This window comes from Nerophis ophidion, linkage group LG26, assembly GCF_033978795.1.
Source record: "Nerophis ophidion isolate RoL-2023_Sa linkage group LG26, RoL_Noph_v1.0, whole genome shotgun sequence".
Lineage (NCBI taxonomy): Eukaryota > Metazoa > Chordata > Actinopteri > Syngnathiformes > Syngnathidae > Nerophis > Nerophis ophidion.
This window is the reverse complement of record NC_084636.1, coordinates 36,961,991-36,981,101: the sequence shown is the minus strand read 5'-3', so window position 1 is coordinate 36,981,101 and position 19,111 is coordinate 36,961,991. Positions and strand designations below refer to the sequence as shown.

Below are 19,111 nucleotides of genomic sequence, written 5' to 3'. Positions count from 1 at the left end.
GAAAGCAATGGATGTCTCACAGAAACCCTCTTGGTTGACATTTGGTAGGGATCCATGTTGGTTTGACCGCGCTCTGATCCATAGGAAAGTTCCACCTCCAGGAATTTAATCAAGGAATCACCGTGTGTTTGTGTGGCTAAAGGCTAAAGCTTCCCAACTCCATCTTTCTACTCCAATATTAATTGAACAAATTGCAAAAGATTCAGCAGCACAGATCTCCAAAATACTGTGTAATCATGCCGTTAAAGCAGACGACTTTTAGCTGTGTGTGTGCAGCGCTCATATTTCCTTAAAACCCGTGACGTCTTGCGTACACGTCATCATTACACGTTTTCAAGACAAAACACCCGGGAAATTTAAAATAGCATTTTAGTAAACTAAAGCGGCCGTATTGGCATGTGTTGCAATGTTAATATTTCATCATTGATATATAAACTATCAGTAGTAGTGGCTTTCAGTAGGCCTTTAAGAATCAATCAATCAATCAATGTTTATTTATATAGCCCCAAATCCCAAATGTCTCAAAGGACTGCACAAATCATTACGACTACAACATCCTCGGAAGAACCCACAAAAGGGCAAGGAAAACTCACACCCAGTGGGCAGGGAGAATTCACATCCAGTGGGACGCCAGTGACAATGCTGACTATGAGAAACCTTGGAGAGGACCTCAGATGTGGACAACCCCCCCCCCTCTAGGGGACCGAAAGCAATGGATGTGGAGCGGGTCTAACATGATACTGTGAAAGTTCAATCCATAGTGGCTCCAAGACAGCAGCGAGAGTCCCGTCCACAGGAAACCATCTCAAGCGGATCAGCAGCGTAGAGATGTCCCCAACCGATACAGGCGAGCGGTCCATCCTGGGTCCCGACGAGCGGTCCATCCTGGGTCTCGAATCTGGACAGCCAGTACTTCATCCATGGTCATCGGACCGGACCCCCTCCACAAGGGAGGGGGGGACATAGGAGAAAGGAAAGAAGCGGCAGATCAACTGGTCTAAAAATGAGGTCTATTTAAAGGCTAGAGTATACAGATGAGTTTGAAGGTGAGACTTAAATGCTTCTACTGAGGTAGCATCTCGAACTGTTACCGGGAGGGCATTCCAGAGTACTGGAGCCCGAACGGAAAACGCTCTATAGCCCGCAGACTTTTTTTGGGTTCTAGGAATCACTAATAAGCCGGAGTCTTTTGAAGGCAGATTTCTTGCCGGGACATACGGTACAATACAATTGGCAAGATAGGCTGGAGCTAGACAGCGTAGTATTTTATACGTAAGTAGTAAAACCTTAAAGTCACATCTTAAGTGCACAGGAAGCCAGTGCAGGTGAGCCAGTACAGGTATATATGTATGTATATATGTATATAAAGGTATATACAGTATAGGTATATATGTATGTATATATGTATATAAAGGTATATACAGTATAGGTATATATGTATGTATATATGTATATAAAGGTATATACAATATAGGTATATATGTATGTATATATGTATATAAAGGTATATACAGTACAGGCGTAATATGATCAAACTTTCTTGTTCTTGTCAAAAGTCTAGCAGCCGCATTTTGTACCAACTGTAATCTTTTAATGCTAGACATGGGGAGACCGGAAAATAATACGTTACAGTAATCGAGACGAGACGTAACAAACGCATGGATAATGATCTCGGCGTCTTTAGTGGACAAAATTGAGCGAATTTTAGCGATATTACGGAGATGAAAGAAGGCCGTTTTAGTAACGCTTTTAATGTGTGACTCAAAGGAGAGAGTTGGGTGGAAGATAATACCCAGATTTTTTACAGAGTCACCTTGTTTTATTATTTGGTTGTCAAATGTTAAAGTTGTATTATTAAATAGAGGTCGGTGTCTAGCAGGACCGATAATCAGCATTTCCGTTTTTTTGGCATTAAGTTGCAAAAAGTTAGCGGACATCCATTGTTTAATTTCATTAAGACACGCTTCCAACTGACTACAGTCCGGCGTGTTGGTCAGCTTTAAGAACCACTGTCCTAGTGTATGAATGTGAGTGTGAATGTTGTCTGTCTATCTGTGTTGGCCCTGCGATGAGGTGGCGACTTGTCCAGGGTGTACACCGCCTTCCGCCCGATTGTAGCTGAGATAGGCGATGGATGGATGGATGAATAATGTCTGCGTTTTTGCACTTAAAGACGGTCCCTATCTTGGGTGTGTGTGTGTGTTTATCTTGTCATTGCGCCACACCCCCTAAGATTAGCCGAGCTGCTGTTGTCTGTGGCGGGCTTTTAGCGTCACTACACGAGGCTTTCCGTCTGCCGCCATTGCTGGAACACTAATGTTAAAAAACCCACCTAACTAGTGACATAAGAAAAAACCCGGACTACAAAGATAAGAAAAAGCCCGGACCACCGACGTCAAACCACCGGGCTGACTAACTTTTAATCAGGCAGAAACCGCGGCCACCCCAGACCGGCAGCGGACCGGAGCAGACCGGAGCGGAGCATCGGAGGCGGGAGAGGGAGTCACCTAAGCCGCTTATAGGTGGCTGCACCCGGGCACAAGGTGGAGGAAGAAGGTGGAAGAAGGGGGATAATGGGTCATATAAAGATGGCTGCTGAGCAGACAGGTCCTTCTCCTCCCGCCTCCACTTAACAGGAGTCCGTGTCGAGCAGACCTGCTGGAGGTTGGTATTTTATCACTTTTACTCTCTCTATCGTCAACATTGTACCGCTTCGGAGCCGCCGGCGTCGACTTATGGCGTCTTTTTGTTGTTTTCCTTGTCGCACCAAATGTTCTGGAAGAGAACATTTTATTTTTCCAGCAGAAAAACGGAAGCAGCCGTGCGGCGTTTAAAGACAGCACGGAAATTAGACAAGTACTTCCCCATTTGTCCCCAAACAGCTGGCCCTCAAGACAAAAGTCAGATGTTTGCGTCCCCGGATACAAATGTCCACTCTGGTTTATTTTTTTCATTTTATTTTCATTCACCCCGTGACCCCAAAGGGGACAAGCGGTAGGAAATGGATGGATAGATGGATGGATTTTTATTGACATCCAGCACCAGACATTCCTATCCATTACATCATATTCACCTGCGTCATCTATCTGTTGTCTGTCCTAAATGTCAAAATATGTTTTTCTTTATATCCCAATCCCACCCCCTCCTCCCAAAAACAGAAAAAAACAGCAGAAAAACAAAGTAGTATCTACAAATACATCAATTAAATTAAAAATAAATAATACAATAATAATCAGAAATACAATAAAATAATCTAAACATATATACATATATGTGTGTATATATATGTATATATGCATGTATGTATACAATATATATATATTTACAGTGGGGCAAAAAAGTATTTAGTCAGCCACAGATTGTCATCATTTTTAAGTGGGAGTAGTGAAGTGTGAATTATATTTATATAGCGCTTTTCTCTGGTGACTCAAAGCGCTTTACATAGTGAAACCCAATATCTAAGTTACATTTAAACCAGTGTGGGTGGCACTGGGAGCAGGTGGGTAAAGTGTCTTGCCCAAGGACACAACGGCAGTAACTAGGATGGCACAAGCGGGAATCGAACCTGCAACCCTCAAGTTGCTGACACGGCCACTCTACCAACTGAGCTATGCCGTCCTTGGGAACTTGCACAGAGGTCTGTAATTTTCATCATAGGTACACTTCAACTGTGAGAGACAGAATGTGAAGAAAAAATCCAGGAATTCACATTGTAGGAATTTTAAAGAATTTATTTTTAAATTATGGTGGAAAATAAGTATTTGGTCAACCATTCAAAGCTCTCAATGATAAAAGGAGGTTTTGGCTCAAAATCTCACGATACATGGCCCCTTTCATTCTTTCCTTAACATGGATCAATTGTCCTGTCCCCTTAGGAGAAAACAGCCCCAAAGCATGATGTTTCCACCCCCATGCTTCACAGTAGGTATGGTGTTCTTGGGATGCAAACACGACGTGTTGAGTTTATACCAAAAAGTTTTATTTTGGTTTCAATTGACCACATGACATTCTCCCAATCCTCTGCTGTATCATCCATGTATCCATTTTGGTATAAACTAAACTTGTCGGGTTTGGAGGAAGAAGAATACTTAGTTCCATCCCAAGAACACCATACCTACTGTGAAGCATGGGGGTGGAAACATCATGCTTTGGGGCTGTTTTTCTGCTAAGGACGATAGATCCGTGTTAAGGAAAGAATAATTGGGGCCATGTATCGTGAGATTTTGAGCCAAAACCTCCTTCCATCAGTGAGAGCTTTGAATGGTTGACCAAATACTTATTTTCCACCATCATTTACAAATAAATTCTTTAAAATTCCTACAATGTGAATTCCTGGATTTTTTCCCCCACATTCTGTCTCTCACAGTTGAAGTGTACCTATGATGAAAATGACAGACCTCTGTCATCATTTGAAGTGGGAGAACTTGCACAATCGCTGGCTGACTAAATACTTTTTTGCCCCTCTGTATATTTATGTATATAAATATGTATATATATTAGGAGTGGGCAAGGATTACACATTTGAATCAGAATTAATCGCACTTTTCACCATTTAATCGCGATTAACTGCATTGTATACGCAAAGCCCAATAATGAATTCAAAAGTAGTGTGTAGTGCACCTTTATTGGAATATTCTCACATATGAACAAAAGCGCCCAAACATTTGTTGTGCAAACACAATTTAAATCAGTCCTTGTTAAACAGTAGCAGTTAAATAGCATATTTTATGAATATCAACTAAAAAAATGTCAATACAAACATTTAAGCTTATTGCCACTGCCAGGGTATTTAAGTTATCCTGTTTGTTATGGAAAATAAATATAATCTAAATACAAATCTCTGAGCCACAATTATAACATCCGAACAGCCAATTTCTGAGGTAACAGCAGAAACTTTTCTTTTATCAGGAAGAAAAGAAAGGGTGAAGCACAAAACACTTCACCCCTGGGATTTCCTTTACAGGAGACTAGAATGTAAAGTCCATGTTAATAATGGAGTTCCTTCAGAGAATCTCACTCAACTCGGTGCAGTTTGTTTATTCTTAGAACTTGTCGGCTATTAATTATGAATGTACTGCCTTATGAATTAAAGTGCCATAACATTTTCTGTGCAAACACACTTTTAACACTGTATGCCCCGCGCATATTTCAGCATAATGCCTCTCCTCTCTTTTCACGATAGACAGAGCATGTGAAAGCAGCTCCCACTTGTCATCAATATAATGCACTTCTACAGTCCTCTCCTTTTCATACAACTGCTGTATTCTTCGTGCGATGTGCGTCTTGATGGCGGCTCATACGTGCTGTCACTTGTTGCGATTAGCACAATGTTTCTCAGGCCGGCGTCTTCCACAACACTAATGGGCCTACAGTCTGGAACTATCCACTTCGTTTTGGCATTTGTTAGCTTCTCTTGCTCACCTTTATCTCTACTTCTCCCGCACGCTGCATTTAACGTAGTCTGCCGAAGCTTGGCGTCACTTTCTGCTTTTTTGAATGGTTTGCACGCATCAACAGTGTGCTTCGCGTTAAGGTGATATTTTTAAGTCCGGAATTCCTCCTGTGATAAGAAAAATCAGCTTGGCAGTGGCTACAAACCACTTTGGTTCTGTCAAATCCACCGCCTGGAAGTACTTTATAAAAAAACATTGTTTTCTTCCGCATTAATTCTTTCCTTAACACGGATCAATCGTACTGTCCTCTTAGCAGAAAAACAGCCCCAACGCATGATGTTTCCACCTCCATGCTTCACAGTAGGTGTGGTGTTCTTGGGATGCAACTCAATCAATCAATCAATCAATGTTTATTTATATAGCCCCAAATCACAAATGTCTCAAAGGACTGCACAAATCATTACGACTACAACAACCTCGGAAGAACCCACAAAAGGGCAAGGAAAACTCACACCCAGTGGGCATGGAGAATTCACATCCAGTGGGACGCCAGTGACAATGCTGACTATGAGAAACCTTGGAGAGGACCTCAGATGTGGGCAACCCCCCCCTCTAGGGGACCGAAAGCAATGGATGTCGAGCGGGTCTAACATGATACTGTGAAAGTTCAATCCATAGTGGCTCCAAGACAGCAGCGAGAGTCCCGTCCACAGGAAACCATCTCAAGCGGATCAGCAGCGTAGAGATGTCCCCAACCGATACAGGCGAGCGGTCCATCCTGGGTCCCGACGAGCGGTCCATCCTGGGTCTCGACTCTGGACAGCCAGTACTTCATCCATGGTCATCGGACCGGACCCCCTCCACAAGGGAGGGGGGGGACATAGGAGAAAGAAAAGAAGCGGCAGATCAACTGGTCTAAAAAGGAGGTCTATTTAAAGGCTAGAGTATACAGATGAGTTTTAAGGTGAGACTTAAATGCTTCTACTGAGGTAGCATCTCGAACTAAGTATTCTTCTTCCTCCAAACAAGACAAGTTGAGTTGATACCAAAATGGATACATGGATGATACAGCAGAGGATTGGGAGAATGTCATGTGGTCAAATTAAACCTAAAAGAAACTTTTTGGTATAAACTCAACTCGTCGTGTTTGGAGGAAGAAGAATACTGAGTTGCATCCCAAGAACTGTTATCTAATCACCTGTCGCTCTATTATGAGCAGCAGCCAGGAGGAGAGACTGGGTTGGGGCTGGAAAAACTATTGCTGGAAAGCAACTGAGACTTATTGAAAAATAAAACAATATTGTAACCCTGAAACAGGCTCTCATGTCGGTGCTTGGGGGTCTGAAGAACCCCCAGGAGGGCAAGCCCCACACTAACCAATAATAAATAAATAACTTCTTACTACTAACGCAACTTCTTGAACAGGTGCGGTTGAAAACAGACGGATGGATTAAAAATGCATGACAATTTTTTATATTTTGAACATTATTTTTAACACTGTGATTACAAGAGGAATTATTCATTACTTATCGTGTTAAGCAACGTCAGCTCAGATTTATCAGAGAGCCAGATGCAGTCATCAAAAGAGCCACATCTGGCTCTAGAGCCATAGGTTCCCTACCCCTGCTATAGTGGATCTAACATAATAGTGAGAGTCCAGTCCATAGTGGCTCTAACATAATAGTGGGACTCAAGTCCATAGTGGATCTAGCATAATAGTGAGAGTCCAGTCCATAGTGGATCTAGCATAATAGTGTGAGAGTCCAGTCCATAGTGGATCTAACATAATAGTGGGAGTCCAGTCCATAGTGGATCTAACATAATAGTGAGAGTCCAGTCCATAGTGGATCTAACATAATAGTGAGAGTCCAGCCCATAGTGGATCTAACATAATAGTGTAAGATTCCAGTCCATAGTGGATCTAGCATAATAGTGAGAGTCCAGTCCATAGTGGATCTAGCATAATAGTGTGAGAGTCCAGTCCATAGTGGATCTAACATGATAGGGTGAGAGTCCAGTCCATATTGGATCTAACATAATAGTGAGACTCCAGTCCATAGTAGATCTAGAATAATAGTGCGAGAGTCCAGTCCATAGTGGATCTAACATAAGAGTGTGAGAGTCTAGTCCATAGTGGATCTAACATAATAGTGTAAGAGTCCAGTCCATAGTGGATCTAACATAACAGTGTGAGTCCAGTCCATAGTGGATCTAACATAATAGTGTGAGAGTCCAGTCCATATTGGATCTAACATAATAGTGAGACTCCAGTCCATAGTAGATCTAGAATAATAGTGAGAGTCCAGTCCATAGTGGATCTAACATAAGAGTGTGAGAGTCTAGTCCATAGTGGATCTAACATAATAGTGTAAGAGTCCAGTCCATAGTGGATCTAACATAATAGTGTGAGTCCAGTCCATAGTAGATCTAACATAATAGTGTGATAGTCCAATCCATATTGGATCTAACATAATAGTGAGACTCAAGTCCATAGTGGATCTAGCATAATAGTGTGAGAGTCCAGTCCATAGTGGATCTAACATGATAGGGTGAGAGTCCAGTCCATATTGGATCTAACATAATAGTGAGACTCCAGTCCATAGTGGATCTAGTATAATAGTGAGAGTCCAGTCCATAGTGGATCTAACATAACAGTGTGAGAGTCCAGTCCATAGTGGATCTAGCATAATAGTGAGAGTCCAGTCCATAGTGGATCCAGCATAATAATGTGAGTCCAGTCCATAGTGGATCTAGCATAATAGTGTGAGAGTCCAGTCCATAGTGGATCTAACATAATAGTATGAAAGTCCAGTCCATAGTGGATCTAACATAATAGGGTGAGAGTCCAGTCCATATTGGATCTAACATAATAGTGAGACTCAAGTCCATAGTGGATCTCGCATAATAGTGTGAGAGTCCAGTCCATAGTGGATTTAACATAATATTGAGACTCCTGTCCATAGTGGATTTAACATAATATTGAGACTCCTGTCCATAGTGGATCTAGAATAACTGTGAGCTCCTGTATAACAGCACCTTCATGGAAAACATGCATTTTAAAGCCAACTAGTGGAGTTGTTTACAGTCAACATGCACAGGCTCGTTAGTAAGTATCCATGCTGGAGCCAAGTTCAGCGAAGAAAAGTCAAAGTTGCATTCGTCTTTCATACGATGAGTCACCAGGCGTGTGTATGACATTTCTACACCTGGTTACAACCCGACAAGCTTGTATTTCCTCAAATTGGATGATGTGCATCAGTTAGTCCTTATAAGTTGTTGCTCGAACGAAAGAACGTTGATGTTGTTCTTCAAATATCCTTTTGTGTTTCTAGGAATGTTTACTCTTACTGAAGTCGCCTCCCTGAATGATATCCAGCCAACTTACCGCATCCTGAAGCCATGGTGGGACGTCTTCATGGACTACCTCGGTATTGTCATGCTGATGCTGGCAATATTTGCTGGCACAATGCAGCTGACGCGGGACCAAGTGGTCTGCCTCCCCGCTCTGGACCCGGCCCCGGAGGAGGCAGGCGAATTCCTGGGTTCTCAACCGACGCAGGCGGCGGACAGGCTTTGGAGTAAGGAGAGCGCCATGGGGGAGCAGGCGGCGCCTCTCATTGCCAGGAGGCCTCCGGATGTGGTCGCTCCCACAGTTCCGCTCCCACAGCAGTTTCCACCAACCGGTATCAGAACCAAGTTGGATTTTCAGCAGTATGTTTTTGTCAACCAGATGTGCTACCATGTTGCCCTTCCGTGGTATTCCAAATATTTCCCCTACCTCGCTCTTATCCACACCCTGATACTGATGGTTAGCAGCAACTTCTGGTTCAAGTATCCAAGGACCAGCTCCAAGATAGAGCACTTTGTGTCCATACTGGGCAAATGCTTTGAGTCTCCTTGGACTACAAAAGCGCTGTCCGAGACGGCGTGTGAGGACTCCGAGGAGAACAAACAGAGGCTGGCAGGGACCTCTACTTATCCGAAGCACTTCTCCACAAGCAGCGAGGAGGGCAGTCCCAACCAGTCGGCCCCTTTGTTGACCAAGTCCGGCGTCACCTTCTCTGCCGAGAAGCTGGTCAGCGAGGTGCCCGCCATGACCATACTAGACAAGAAAGATGGCGAGCAGGCCAAGGCGCTCTTTGAGAAGGTCAGGAAGTTCCGCGCACACGTGGAGGACAGTGACTTGATCTACCGCCTGTACGCCCTTCAGACGGTCATCAAGACGGTGAAGTTCATTGTGATCCTGTGCTACACCATGACTTTTGTGGCTTCCATAGACTTCCACCATGTGTGCGAGCCTGAAATCAAGCACCTGATAGGATACAAGAAGTTTCACTGCACGCACAACATGGCCTTCATGCTGAAAAAGTTGCTTGTGAGCTACATCGCGCTCATATGCGTCTACGGCGTCATCTGCATTTACACGCTGTTCTGGCTTTTTCGACGTCCACTGAAGGAGTACTCCTTTGAGAAGGTGAGAGAGGAAAGCAGCTTCAGTGACATTCCAGACGTGAAGAACGACTTTGCCTTCCTGCTGCACATGGTGGATCAGTACGACCAGCTCTATTCCAAACGCTTTGGCGTCTTCCTCTCTGAGGTCAGCGAGAACAAACTCCGAGAGATCAGCCTGAACCACGAGTGGACCTTCGAAAAGCTTCGGCAGCACGTGATTCGCAACGCTCAAGAAAAGCTCGAGCTCCATCTCTTCATGTTGTCAGGAGTGCCAGATGCCGTTTTTGATCTCACAGATTTGGAAATTCTCAAACTGGAGTTAATCCCCGAGGCCCGGATCACGGCCAAGATCTCACAAATGATTAACCTCCAGGAGCTCCACTTCTACCACTGTCCTGCCAAACTGGAGCAGACCGCTTTCATTTTCCTCCGGGATCACCTGAGGTGCCTTCATGTCAAGTTCACTGATGTAGCTGAGATTCCCAGCTGGTCGTATCTGTTGAAGAATTTAAGAGAACTCTACTTAGTGGGGAATCTCAACTCTGAAAACAATAAAATGATTGGACTGGAGTCTCTGCGGGACCTGAGACACTTGAAGGTTCTACATCTGAAAAGCAACCTCACCAAGATCCCCACCAACATCACTGATCTGTCACCACATCTTCTCAAGCTGGTGGTCCACAATGATGGCACCAAGCTGCTGGTACTGAACAGTTTAAAGAAGATGATGAACTTGGCTGAGCTAGAGCTACTCAATTGCGAGCTGGAACGCATCCCGCACGCCATCTTCAGTCTGACGAACCTTCAGGAGCTGGATCTGAAGTCCAACCACATTCGGACCATTGAGGAGGTCATCAGCTTCCAGCACCTTAAGCGGCTGACATGCCTCAAGCTGTGGCACAATAAGATCATCTCCATCCCGGTGTCCATCAGCCACGTCAAGAACCTGGAATCGCTGTATCTGTCGCACAACAAGTTGGAGTGTCTGCCCTTGTCCTTGTTCTATTTGCTCAAGCTGAGGCACCTAGATCTCAGCCACAACTCCATCGCCACCATACCCGTGGAGGTGGGCTTTTTGCAGAACCTCCAACATTTCGCCATCACAGGCAACAAAGTGGAAGCGCTTCCCAAGCAGCTCTTCAAGTGCACCAAGCTGAGGACGCTGTGCCTCGGCCACAATTGCATCGCCTCCATTCCGGAGAAAGTTGGCCAGCTGGCGCAGCTCAGCCACTTGGAGGTGAAGGGGAACTGCCTGGACCGGCTGCCCGTCCAGCTGGGTCAGTGTGCTCTCTTGCGCCGCAGCTGCCTCATCGTGGAGGACCACCTCTTTGACTCGCTGCCCCTGGAGGTCAAGGAGAGCATCAATCAGGAATCCAGTGTTGCTTTCACAAACGGCTGCAAGTGTCTGACTGATGGACGGTAGTCATGTGACCTCAGCTGGCGGGTCACCCGTTTTTATTTTAATACACACGGCAGTTCACTGGAAAGGGCAAAGCCACTGAAAAACCTTTTGGTTTCTGTCACGTCTCTGTATTAGTCCTCTTGTTGACGCATGTAGCAGCTGAGCATTAGCTGAACCTTCACAGAAACACGGAGCATCGAGCCCGCCAAAAATCCACCGTCCAGTTATTTCTAATATGTAGTTCTTTGTGAGTGAAAACCACTTTGGTGCTTAAAGTACTCCTTCAGTTACTGTGCAAAAATCTAAGTCCCTAACTTTGTTATTTTACTGCAGGAAATGCTAGCACGCATACAGTTTGCAGGGTTACGTAAACAATACCAAGGATTTCTACGCACCAAAGTCACCAAACTATCAACACAAAACACTCTTCCAGTTGGATCTTGAAGATCTACGTTCTACTGCTCTGTGTTAGACTTTTTGTGGGGAATTCTCCTTACACTACATGCTGTCCTCATCAGCAGAGCATTGCTAAAACAACACATCTAATTGTGGTGCAGGACTTTTGCACAGTAGCAGTTCTCAGTTAGATGTGGAACGTTCAAAGGTTCTGGGAACAACCAGGTGTTTCGACAGCGTAGTTAGCTAGAAACCCACTGAGTTAAATCAAGCTCACAAAACAGACCGTTGACAACTCAGAGATGGCCTTCTAATTAAAAAAACCCCCAACAAAATCAGGTCCTGACTAGAACATGATCAAAGATATATAACATAAATAACATGGTCATTACTGCCTACATTCTCTTGTTATATTCTTATTTTACTGTTATATTTCTATCCCCATTGTTACTTTTTATTGTTATTGTAATATATCTCTATTTTGGTTCCATTTAAACCTCCATTATTTACTTTTCACTTCTTTTTTTAAATTGATCTGAACTCTGTACACTGCTGCTGGAATTTTAATTTTCCTGGAGGAACTCTCCTGAAGGAATCAATAAAGTACTATCTATCTATCTAAATAAGTCAAGTTGCGCTCGTCAGGACTTTCATGGATTCTGCTAGACTGGCAAGATGCAGACCTTGGGCTGTCAGACGAGGTTAGCGTGGTTACAGTCAACATCAGTACTATCGGAGCTGGCAGTACTCATTTTTACCGCTGGTACTCTTAACTTCTCGCCTTGGGAGTCAGACGTCAGCCGGGCGAGTCCGCATGATCGCGATCAGTGGACCTAAAAGTGTAATTTAGGTTGCAAGTTTTCAACTTTGCAGAAACATTCAGCTTTTGTGACACTTACCCAACCCTAGTGAGGGGTCAGATATCGTTTGAATTCGAACGATTCCGATTCTTTGTTTCAATTCCGATTCCTGATGATTCTCGATTCCGATTCTTTCTTTAAAAAAAAGTTAAGGATATTTTAAATGAGCTAGCTAACCTACAGTCTTTCTGAATGAAATAGTCCGACATTGTCCATCAATTTTAATTCTATTAACTTTTTATGAACTTTACTATAAATTCCTCAGAGGGCTGTTTTCAACTAGAATATAAATATCAAATCTATGACCTTGAATATAAATATTATAAATTACGAATACATTTTCACAGGGGTACACTTTCATCAAGAGAGCTTTATTTTTGAAAACCTCATGAAAACATATTTCCACACATAAGTGTATGATGCTTCAGGTACTTAAACTTGTTAGCGTGCTCCCACTGATGGGCTAACCTGGTGCAAAAAAGCAAATAAACAATAAGAAACAACTTTCAAAACCCAGTCCTGATTAGCAGCAGGTACAGTATAAAATCAGAGACAGTTCTTGTTTAGGAAAAGGACCATATCTGCCTTCTGAGGCAGGATGCGTGAGCGTTCTGGACCGATAGTGTCTCCTGTCCAAGACGGGACACGCATTTATTTGTACTCCATGAATTTGGAGATGCTTCATCATGTTCGACGTGCACCCTCCTAAGCACCAAACAGTCCTGTCGCACGTGTTACAATTCGCCGATATTTAATTTTTTTTAGTAAAATAAAGCCACACTTTCGACCGTCGACGCCCGCTATCCATGTTTGACTGACTCGCTCGGTTACATAGGCTCGGCTATGCTAACGCTTCCGGCCGTGGGCGCTTCTCCGTTGGTGTTCAGCGGCTTCTTCTTCCGGGTCGGCGGACTTATTATTTTTTTTCGGTCGGCGGACTGGGTATCGAAACCAGGAGTCGAAATTTAAACTTTTGAACGATTCCGGGAGAATCGGAAAGTTAGTCCTGGTTCCAATAGATACTCGATAACCAACCCTACCCGTCACCATACGTGTTACACAACGGCAGTGACAACAATAAGAGATGCCAATCTTACAACTAACGATTGTATTCCATTTAGAATTGATTCTCCATTCTGGCTATACTTTATTTGGTGTACAATTATAATACCGTTTTCAAATAGGTTACAGGCTACACAAGCTCTTCTCGGTTGCTAGCATATGATGTATAAGCCTGGTGATCGATTCTTGGGAATTCTGTGTTATGAATAAAGATCCCGTTTCGGATGTTGTATATGTATAGTGATACTTTGCACTGGAGAACGACTACAAACTAAGGATGGGTACCAAATGTGGTCCCACCAGGCACCGATTCACGTAAAATCCAACGGTGCCATGTCACGGTAGCCGGGTTGCGTGCGACATAACACTGGGTTGTGGACTCAGACTACCTATGTAATGTTGCCACTTTTAATGTCAGCCAAGAAACCCACTCAAAAAATGTTTCGACGTGAGTGGAGTAAGGCTACACTTTTCCAAAAATGTGCCAGCTTGATGCTAATATAAATTGGCTTTGCTATTGACATGCCAGTGATTAGTTTTTAGCAATTTTACATGGCAATTTTAACACCTCTTAATTTGATTATGTAAACCACAACTACGGCAAGACGAATGTTACAACCAGACTACTGGTGTGTGATAAGTATCAACACAACAAAAGACTAGATTCAGCAAGGTTTTGGACTTGCAACTGTAGTTAAGACTTAAATGTGATGAGATATAACAGCTAGACATCATATTGATCTTATGTTTAAAGGTTGGGATTAAGAAATGTGGTTTTGATATCAAAAACTATCAATAGTTCACACACAAAAATTAGTACCAGTATTCATTCCCAGGTACTATGAATTGGTATCGCATCGGTTCAAATGTGACCGGTACCTGTCCCTACTACAAACAACCACAATATTAAACCCAACCAATTTAAAAGTGTAGAAGAATAATTTGTACTCAAGTTGTGTCTACAGGAAACACACGTCATGAAGTGTTGTCCAGATGTACACAATCAAAGGACCATGGGGCTATTTGTGTGGGGGCCAAGGTGCATCTAAACGTGGGTCCGTCTTTGTAACCTTCTGCATTCCACTTGGTTCTATTCTCGTCAAACATTGACACCAACAAGGGACCAGCTGAACCTCCTAGGCAGTTACTCGACCAACTTTGTATTTTTATATCCTTGTCCTCTCCTGTTTGACACCCACACCTTGTCCTCGGCCTTTCCTGCACTTTGGGACAGCTTGTCAAATATTGAAATAAATGACCTCAGCTCGTTTGATGCTGAATAAACACAATTTTCTCTCAAATTCCGTTATTTGTTTACCTAAAAGTAACACATTCAGTGAGTAGGATGCTGCACAAAAGAAGCTATTCCGCGGGGAATGTTTCCCTCTGATGAACGTCCGGGCTTACTGCAAGAGTTAAAGACCTCAGAATACTAAACGACTGGAATACTAGCACAATTACAACAGTTAGTTTCCCATTTACGACAAACCTCATCAGAATTGGCAAAAAAAAAAACCCTTTATAGAAGCGGATTTGGTCAGATCAGAAAAACCCAAACTATTTAGTGACCTTGACCACCTAATTGTGTAATTCTTGTGGTCACTGGCCTAAATTGTCCTTTTAGAGCAGGGATTTTCAACGACATGGTTGACCAGAAAGTAAAAGACCAGGGTAGGAACTTCTTCCACTATTATTCCCTTTTTCTACACATTCCTGAGAAGCTGGGTTCTCTCCTTCTCAAATTCCAATGTCTGTTTACCTAGAGGTAACACATTCAGTCTGTAGAAGTGAGCAGATGCACAAAATGTTATTCAGTGGGGAATGCTTCCCTCTGGTGGACGTCAGTGTTTACTACAAGTGTTAAAGACCTCATACAATACTAAATACTGGAATATTACCACCATTACAACAGTTTAGTTTACAATTCTAAACAAACCTCATCAGAATGAGAAGCGGATTTGGTCAGATCAGAAAAACCCAAACTATTTCGTGACCTTGATCACCTCTAATTGTGTAATTGTTGTGGTCACTGGTCTAAATCGTCCTTTTAGGGTCGGGCTTTTCAACAACATGGTTGCCCAGAAAGCTAAGGACCAGGGTAGGAACTTCTTCCACTATTATTCTCATTTTCTACACATTCCTTCTCAAATTCCGTTGTTTGTTTACCTAAAAGTAACACATTCAGTTTGTAGAAGTAAGCAGATGCTCCACAAACCAAGCTATTCCGTGGGGAATGCTTCTCACTGGTGGACGTCAGTGTTTACCCAAACTATTTAGTGATCTCGAACCCAGGGGCACCGCTTGGGATTTTGGGCCCCATGAAAAGAATCTTTACAGGGCCCCCAACGCAGAGGCAACATCATCATTAGGGGCCTCTCGGGGCCCCCCTTCATCATGGGCCCCTAGAATCCGTCTCCTTTACCCCCCCTTTTCGGCGCCCCTGCTCGAACCACCCCTAAAGTTCCTCAGTTCTAGTCCCAGGTGTGCCACCTATGAACTTGAACTGTGAAATTGTCCTTTCAAGGAAGGGATTTTCAACAAAATGGTTGCCCAGAAAGTTAAGGACCAGGGTAGGAACTTCTTCCACTACTATTCCCATTTTCTACACATTCCTGAGAAGCTGGGTTCTCTCCTTCTCAAATTCCGTTTTTTGTTTCCCTAAAAGTTACACATTTAGTTCGTAGAAGTGAGCAGATGCTACACAAAAAAAGCTATTCCGTAGTGAATGCTTCTTTTTGGTCGACGTCAGTGTTTACTACACGTGCTTAAAAACTTCTCATACAATACTGAACTACTGGAATACTAGCACAATTACAAACGTTTAGTTTCCCATTTAAAACAAACCTCATTAGAATAGCTAAAAAAATCACTTTTTGAGGAGCGGTTTTGGTCAGATCAGAAAAAAACTAACTATTTAGTGACCTCGACCACACCTAAAGTTCCTCAGTTCTAGTCCCAGGTGTGTCACCTATGAACATGAACAATGAAATTGTCCTTTCAAAGCAGGGATTTTCAACGACATGGTTGCCCAAAAGCTAAGGACCAGGGTAGGAACTTCTTCCACTGTTATTCCCATTTTCTACATATTCCTGAGAACCTGGGTTCTCGTTTCAAAAATCTGTTCTTTGTTTACCTAAAAGTAACACATTCAGTTCGTAGAAGTGAGAAGATGCTACACAAACCAAGTTATTCCGTGGAAAATGCTTCCCACTGGTGAACGTCAGTGTTTACCCAAACTATTCAGTAACCTCGAACCACCCCTAAAGTTCCTCAGTTCTAGTCCCAGGTGTGTCACCTATGAACATGAACAATGAAATTTTCCTTTCAAGGCAGGGATTTTCAACGACATGGTTGCCTAGAACGCTAAGGACCAGGGTAGGAACTTCTTCTACTATTATTCCCATTTTCTACACATTCCTGAGAACCTGGGTTCTCTTCTTCTCAAATTCCGTTCTTTGTTTACCTAAATGTAACACATTCAGTTCGTAGAAATGAGCAAATGCTGCACAAAATAAGTTATTCCGTGGGGAATGCTTCCCTCTAGTGGACGTCAGTGTTTACTACAAGTGTTAAAGACCTCATACAATACTAAATACTGGAATATTACCAGCATTACAACAGCTTAGTTTACAATTCTAAACAAACCACATCAGAATGGTTAAAATACTTTGGACAGATCATAAAAACCCAAAATATTTAGTGACCTCTACCACCCTTAAAGTTCCTCAGTTGTAGTCCCAGGTGTGTCACCTAACAACATGAACAGTGAAATCGTCCTTTCAAGGAAGGGATTTTCAACGACGACAATAACGAGTATCTTGTGTCCGATGTTTTTTCCCCGTTGATCCCGACATTTTCTAACTAAGCGTTTAGCAAAGTGTGAATTATGAAAAGTATAGTCAAACTGAAATACTAACTCGGGCCGGGGTGAGGCTAGGTTTTAGGTCCAGGTACTGGCTGGTGCTAGACCTCGGGTTTGTGGAACTATCAAGAACCTTTGAAGTCTGTCGGTTTGAGTTTGCATGAAAATTATTATTAGGTTTGAGGACAGCAGTTCAGGCTGGGGTTGGAGTTTTCTGCAAGAGTTAGGATTTAAGACTAAGGTTAGGCTTAGAAAAAGGGTGGAGTGCCATCTACGGGATGGGGTGGAGAACCTGCCCCAAGTGGAGGAGTTCAAGTACCTGGGAGTCTTGTTCACGAGTGAGGGAAGACTGGATGGATAGGCGGATCGGTGCGGCGTATTCAGTAATTTCGGACGCTGTATCGATCCGTTGTGGTGAAGAAGGAGCTGAGCTGGAAGGCAAAGCTCTCATTTTACCGGTCGATCTACGTTCCCATCCTCACCTATGGTCATGAGCTTTGGGTTATGACTAAAAGGACAAAATCACGGGTACAAGCGGCCCAAATGAGTTTCCTCCGCCGTGTGGTGGGTCTCTCCCTTAGAGATAGGGTGAGAAGCTCTGCCATCCGGGAGGAACTCAAAGTAAAGCCGCTGCTCCTCCACATGGAGAGGAGCCAGATGAGGTGGTGCCAGAAACACCTCACGTCAGATCGGTAGGAGGCCATGGGGAAGACCCAGGACACGTTGGGAAGACTACCTCTCCCGGCTGGCCTGGGGACGCCTCGGGATCCCCCGGGAAGAGCTAGACGAAGTGGCTGGGGAGAGGGAAGTCTGGGCTTCTCTGCTTAGGCTGCTGCCCCCACGACCCGACCTCGGATAAGCGGAAGAAGATGGATGGATGGAACATTAGGGTTTGTGTAACCTGTACTACAAATGTAGTGACTCCGAAGTCTGGAATCTACCAGTCTTTGAGAAGAAGGCTAACCATAGTCCTATCTGTGCTGTGTGCATGGAGGACGCCTCTGATCAAGTCCTCATGGAACTAGCAGAACTGATCAACAGGTCTGGGGAACCTTGAAAGTTAAAGTTAAAGTTCTAATGATTGTACTAACAAAGTAGCCATTTTCTATTGGAGAGTAACACATTTTCCCAGTGACTCGAACGTCTCACTGACCTGTATGCTAATGATATGCTAACTAGACAAATTCCACTCTTCTGGGAGGACTTTCTACAAGATTCTCTTGGCACTTCAGTCTGGTTCAGTATTTGTTCAAAGGGTCTGTACCTGGAAACCAGCTCCCCTCGGGTTTTCTCCCCAGCTCCACCTGTCTCGTCTCCGGCATCTGTCTGGTCTTGGCACAGGACCATCCCGACCGGGGTCCTCAGGAACGCGACCCGGCCTTCCCACAGGAGACCGGGATCCTTTTAGCTCCTTCCTCAGGTAAAACTGCCAATCCGCCCCTGGAGATGAAATCCAGAAAGGGGTTTTAGATGGACTTCTTCAGAAGGCGACCGAGGTCTGGGTGGACAGGAGAAGTCAAGTCAGGGACCAAGTGACCTGCTGTGGTCTTCTAGCAGGCATGTTACACCTGGACTAGACCACAAGGGGGCAGCAAAGCATCACAAATTAAACACCAGGAAGTTTTTTCTATTTTGGATGGAAGAAGAAAACCACTTAATAACGAATCAATCATTCAGAAAACTA

At 43.7% G+C, this 19,111-nt stretch overlaps 2 protein-coding genes across 2 annotated transcripts in view; one reads left to right on the top strand and one right to left on the bottom strand.

Annotated features, from left to right (window-relative positions):
* Positions 1–18,834, bottom strand: part of LOC133543623 (kynurenine--oxoglutarate transaminase 3-like) — a 91,972-nt gene extending 73,138 nt beyond the window's left edge. The window contains exon 1 of the mRNA XM_061888304.1: positions 18,692–18,834. Within this exon, the coding sequence (XP_061744288.1) occupies positions 18,692–18,774 (83 nt within the window). The 5' untranslated portion in view covers positions 18,775–18,834. The remainder of the gene's footprint in view (positions 1–18,691) is intronic.
* lrrc8db (leucine rich repeat containing 8 VRAC subunit Db) lies at positions 2,220–14,854 on the top strand. The gene is made up of 2 exons (XM_061888303.1): positions 2,220–2,664; positions 8,726–14,854. Exon 2 carries the CDS (start codon positions 8,728–8,730, stop codon positions 11,266–11,268), a length of 2,541 nt encoding a protein of 846 aa, XP_061744287.1. The 5' UTR covers positions 2,220–2,664; positions 8,726–8,727; the 3' UTR covers positions 11,269–14,854.
* Positions 18,835–19,111: the final 277 nt, after the last annotated feature.

Coding starts and splice junctions, on each gene's coding strand:
- lrrc8db (XM_061888303.1), top strand. CDS start 8,728: ATGTTTACTCTTACTGAAGTCGCCTCCCTGAATGATATCCAGCCAACT.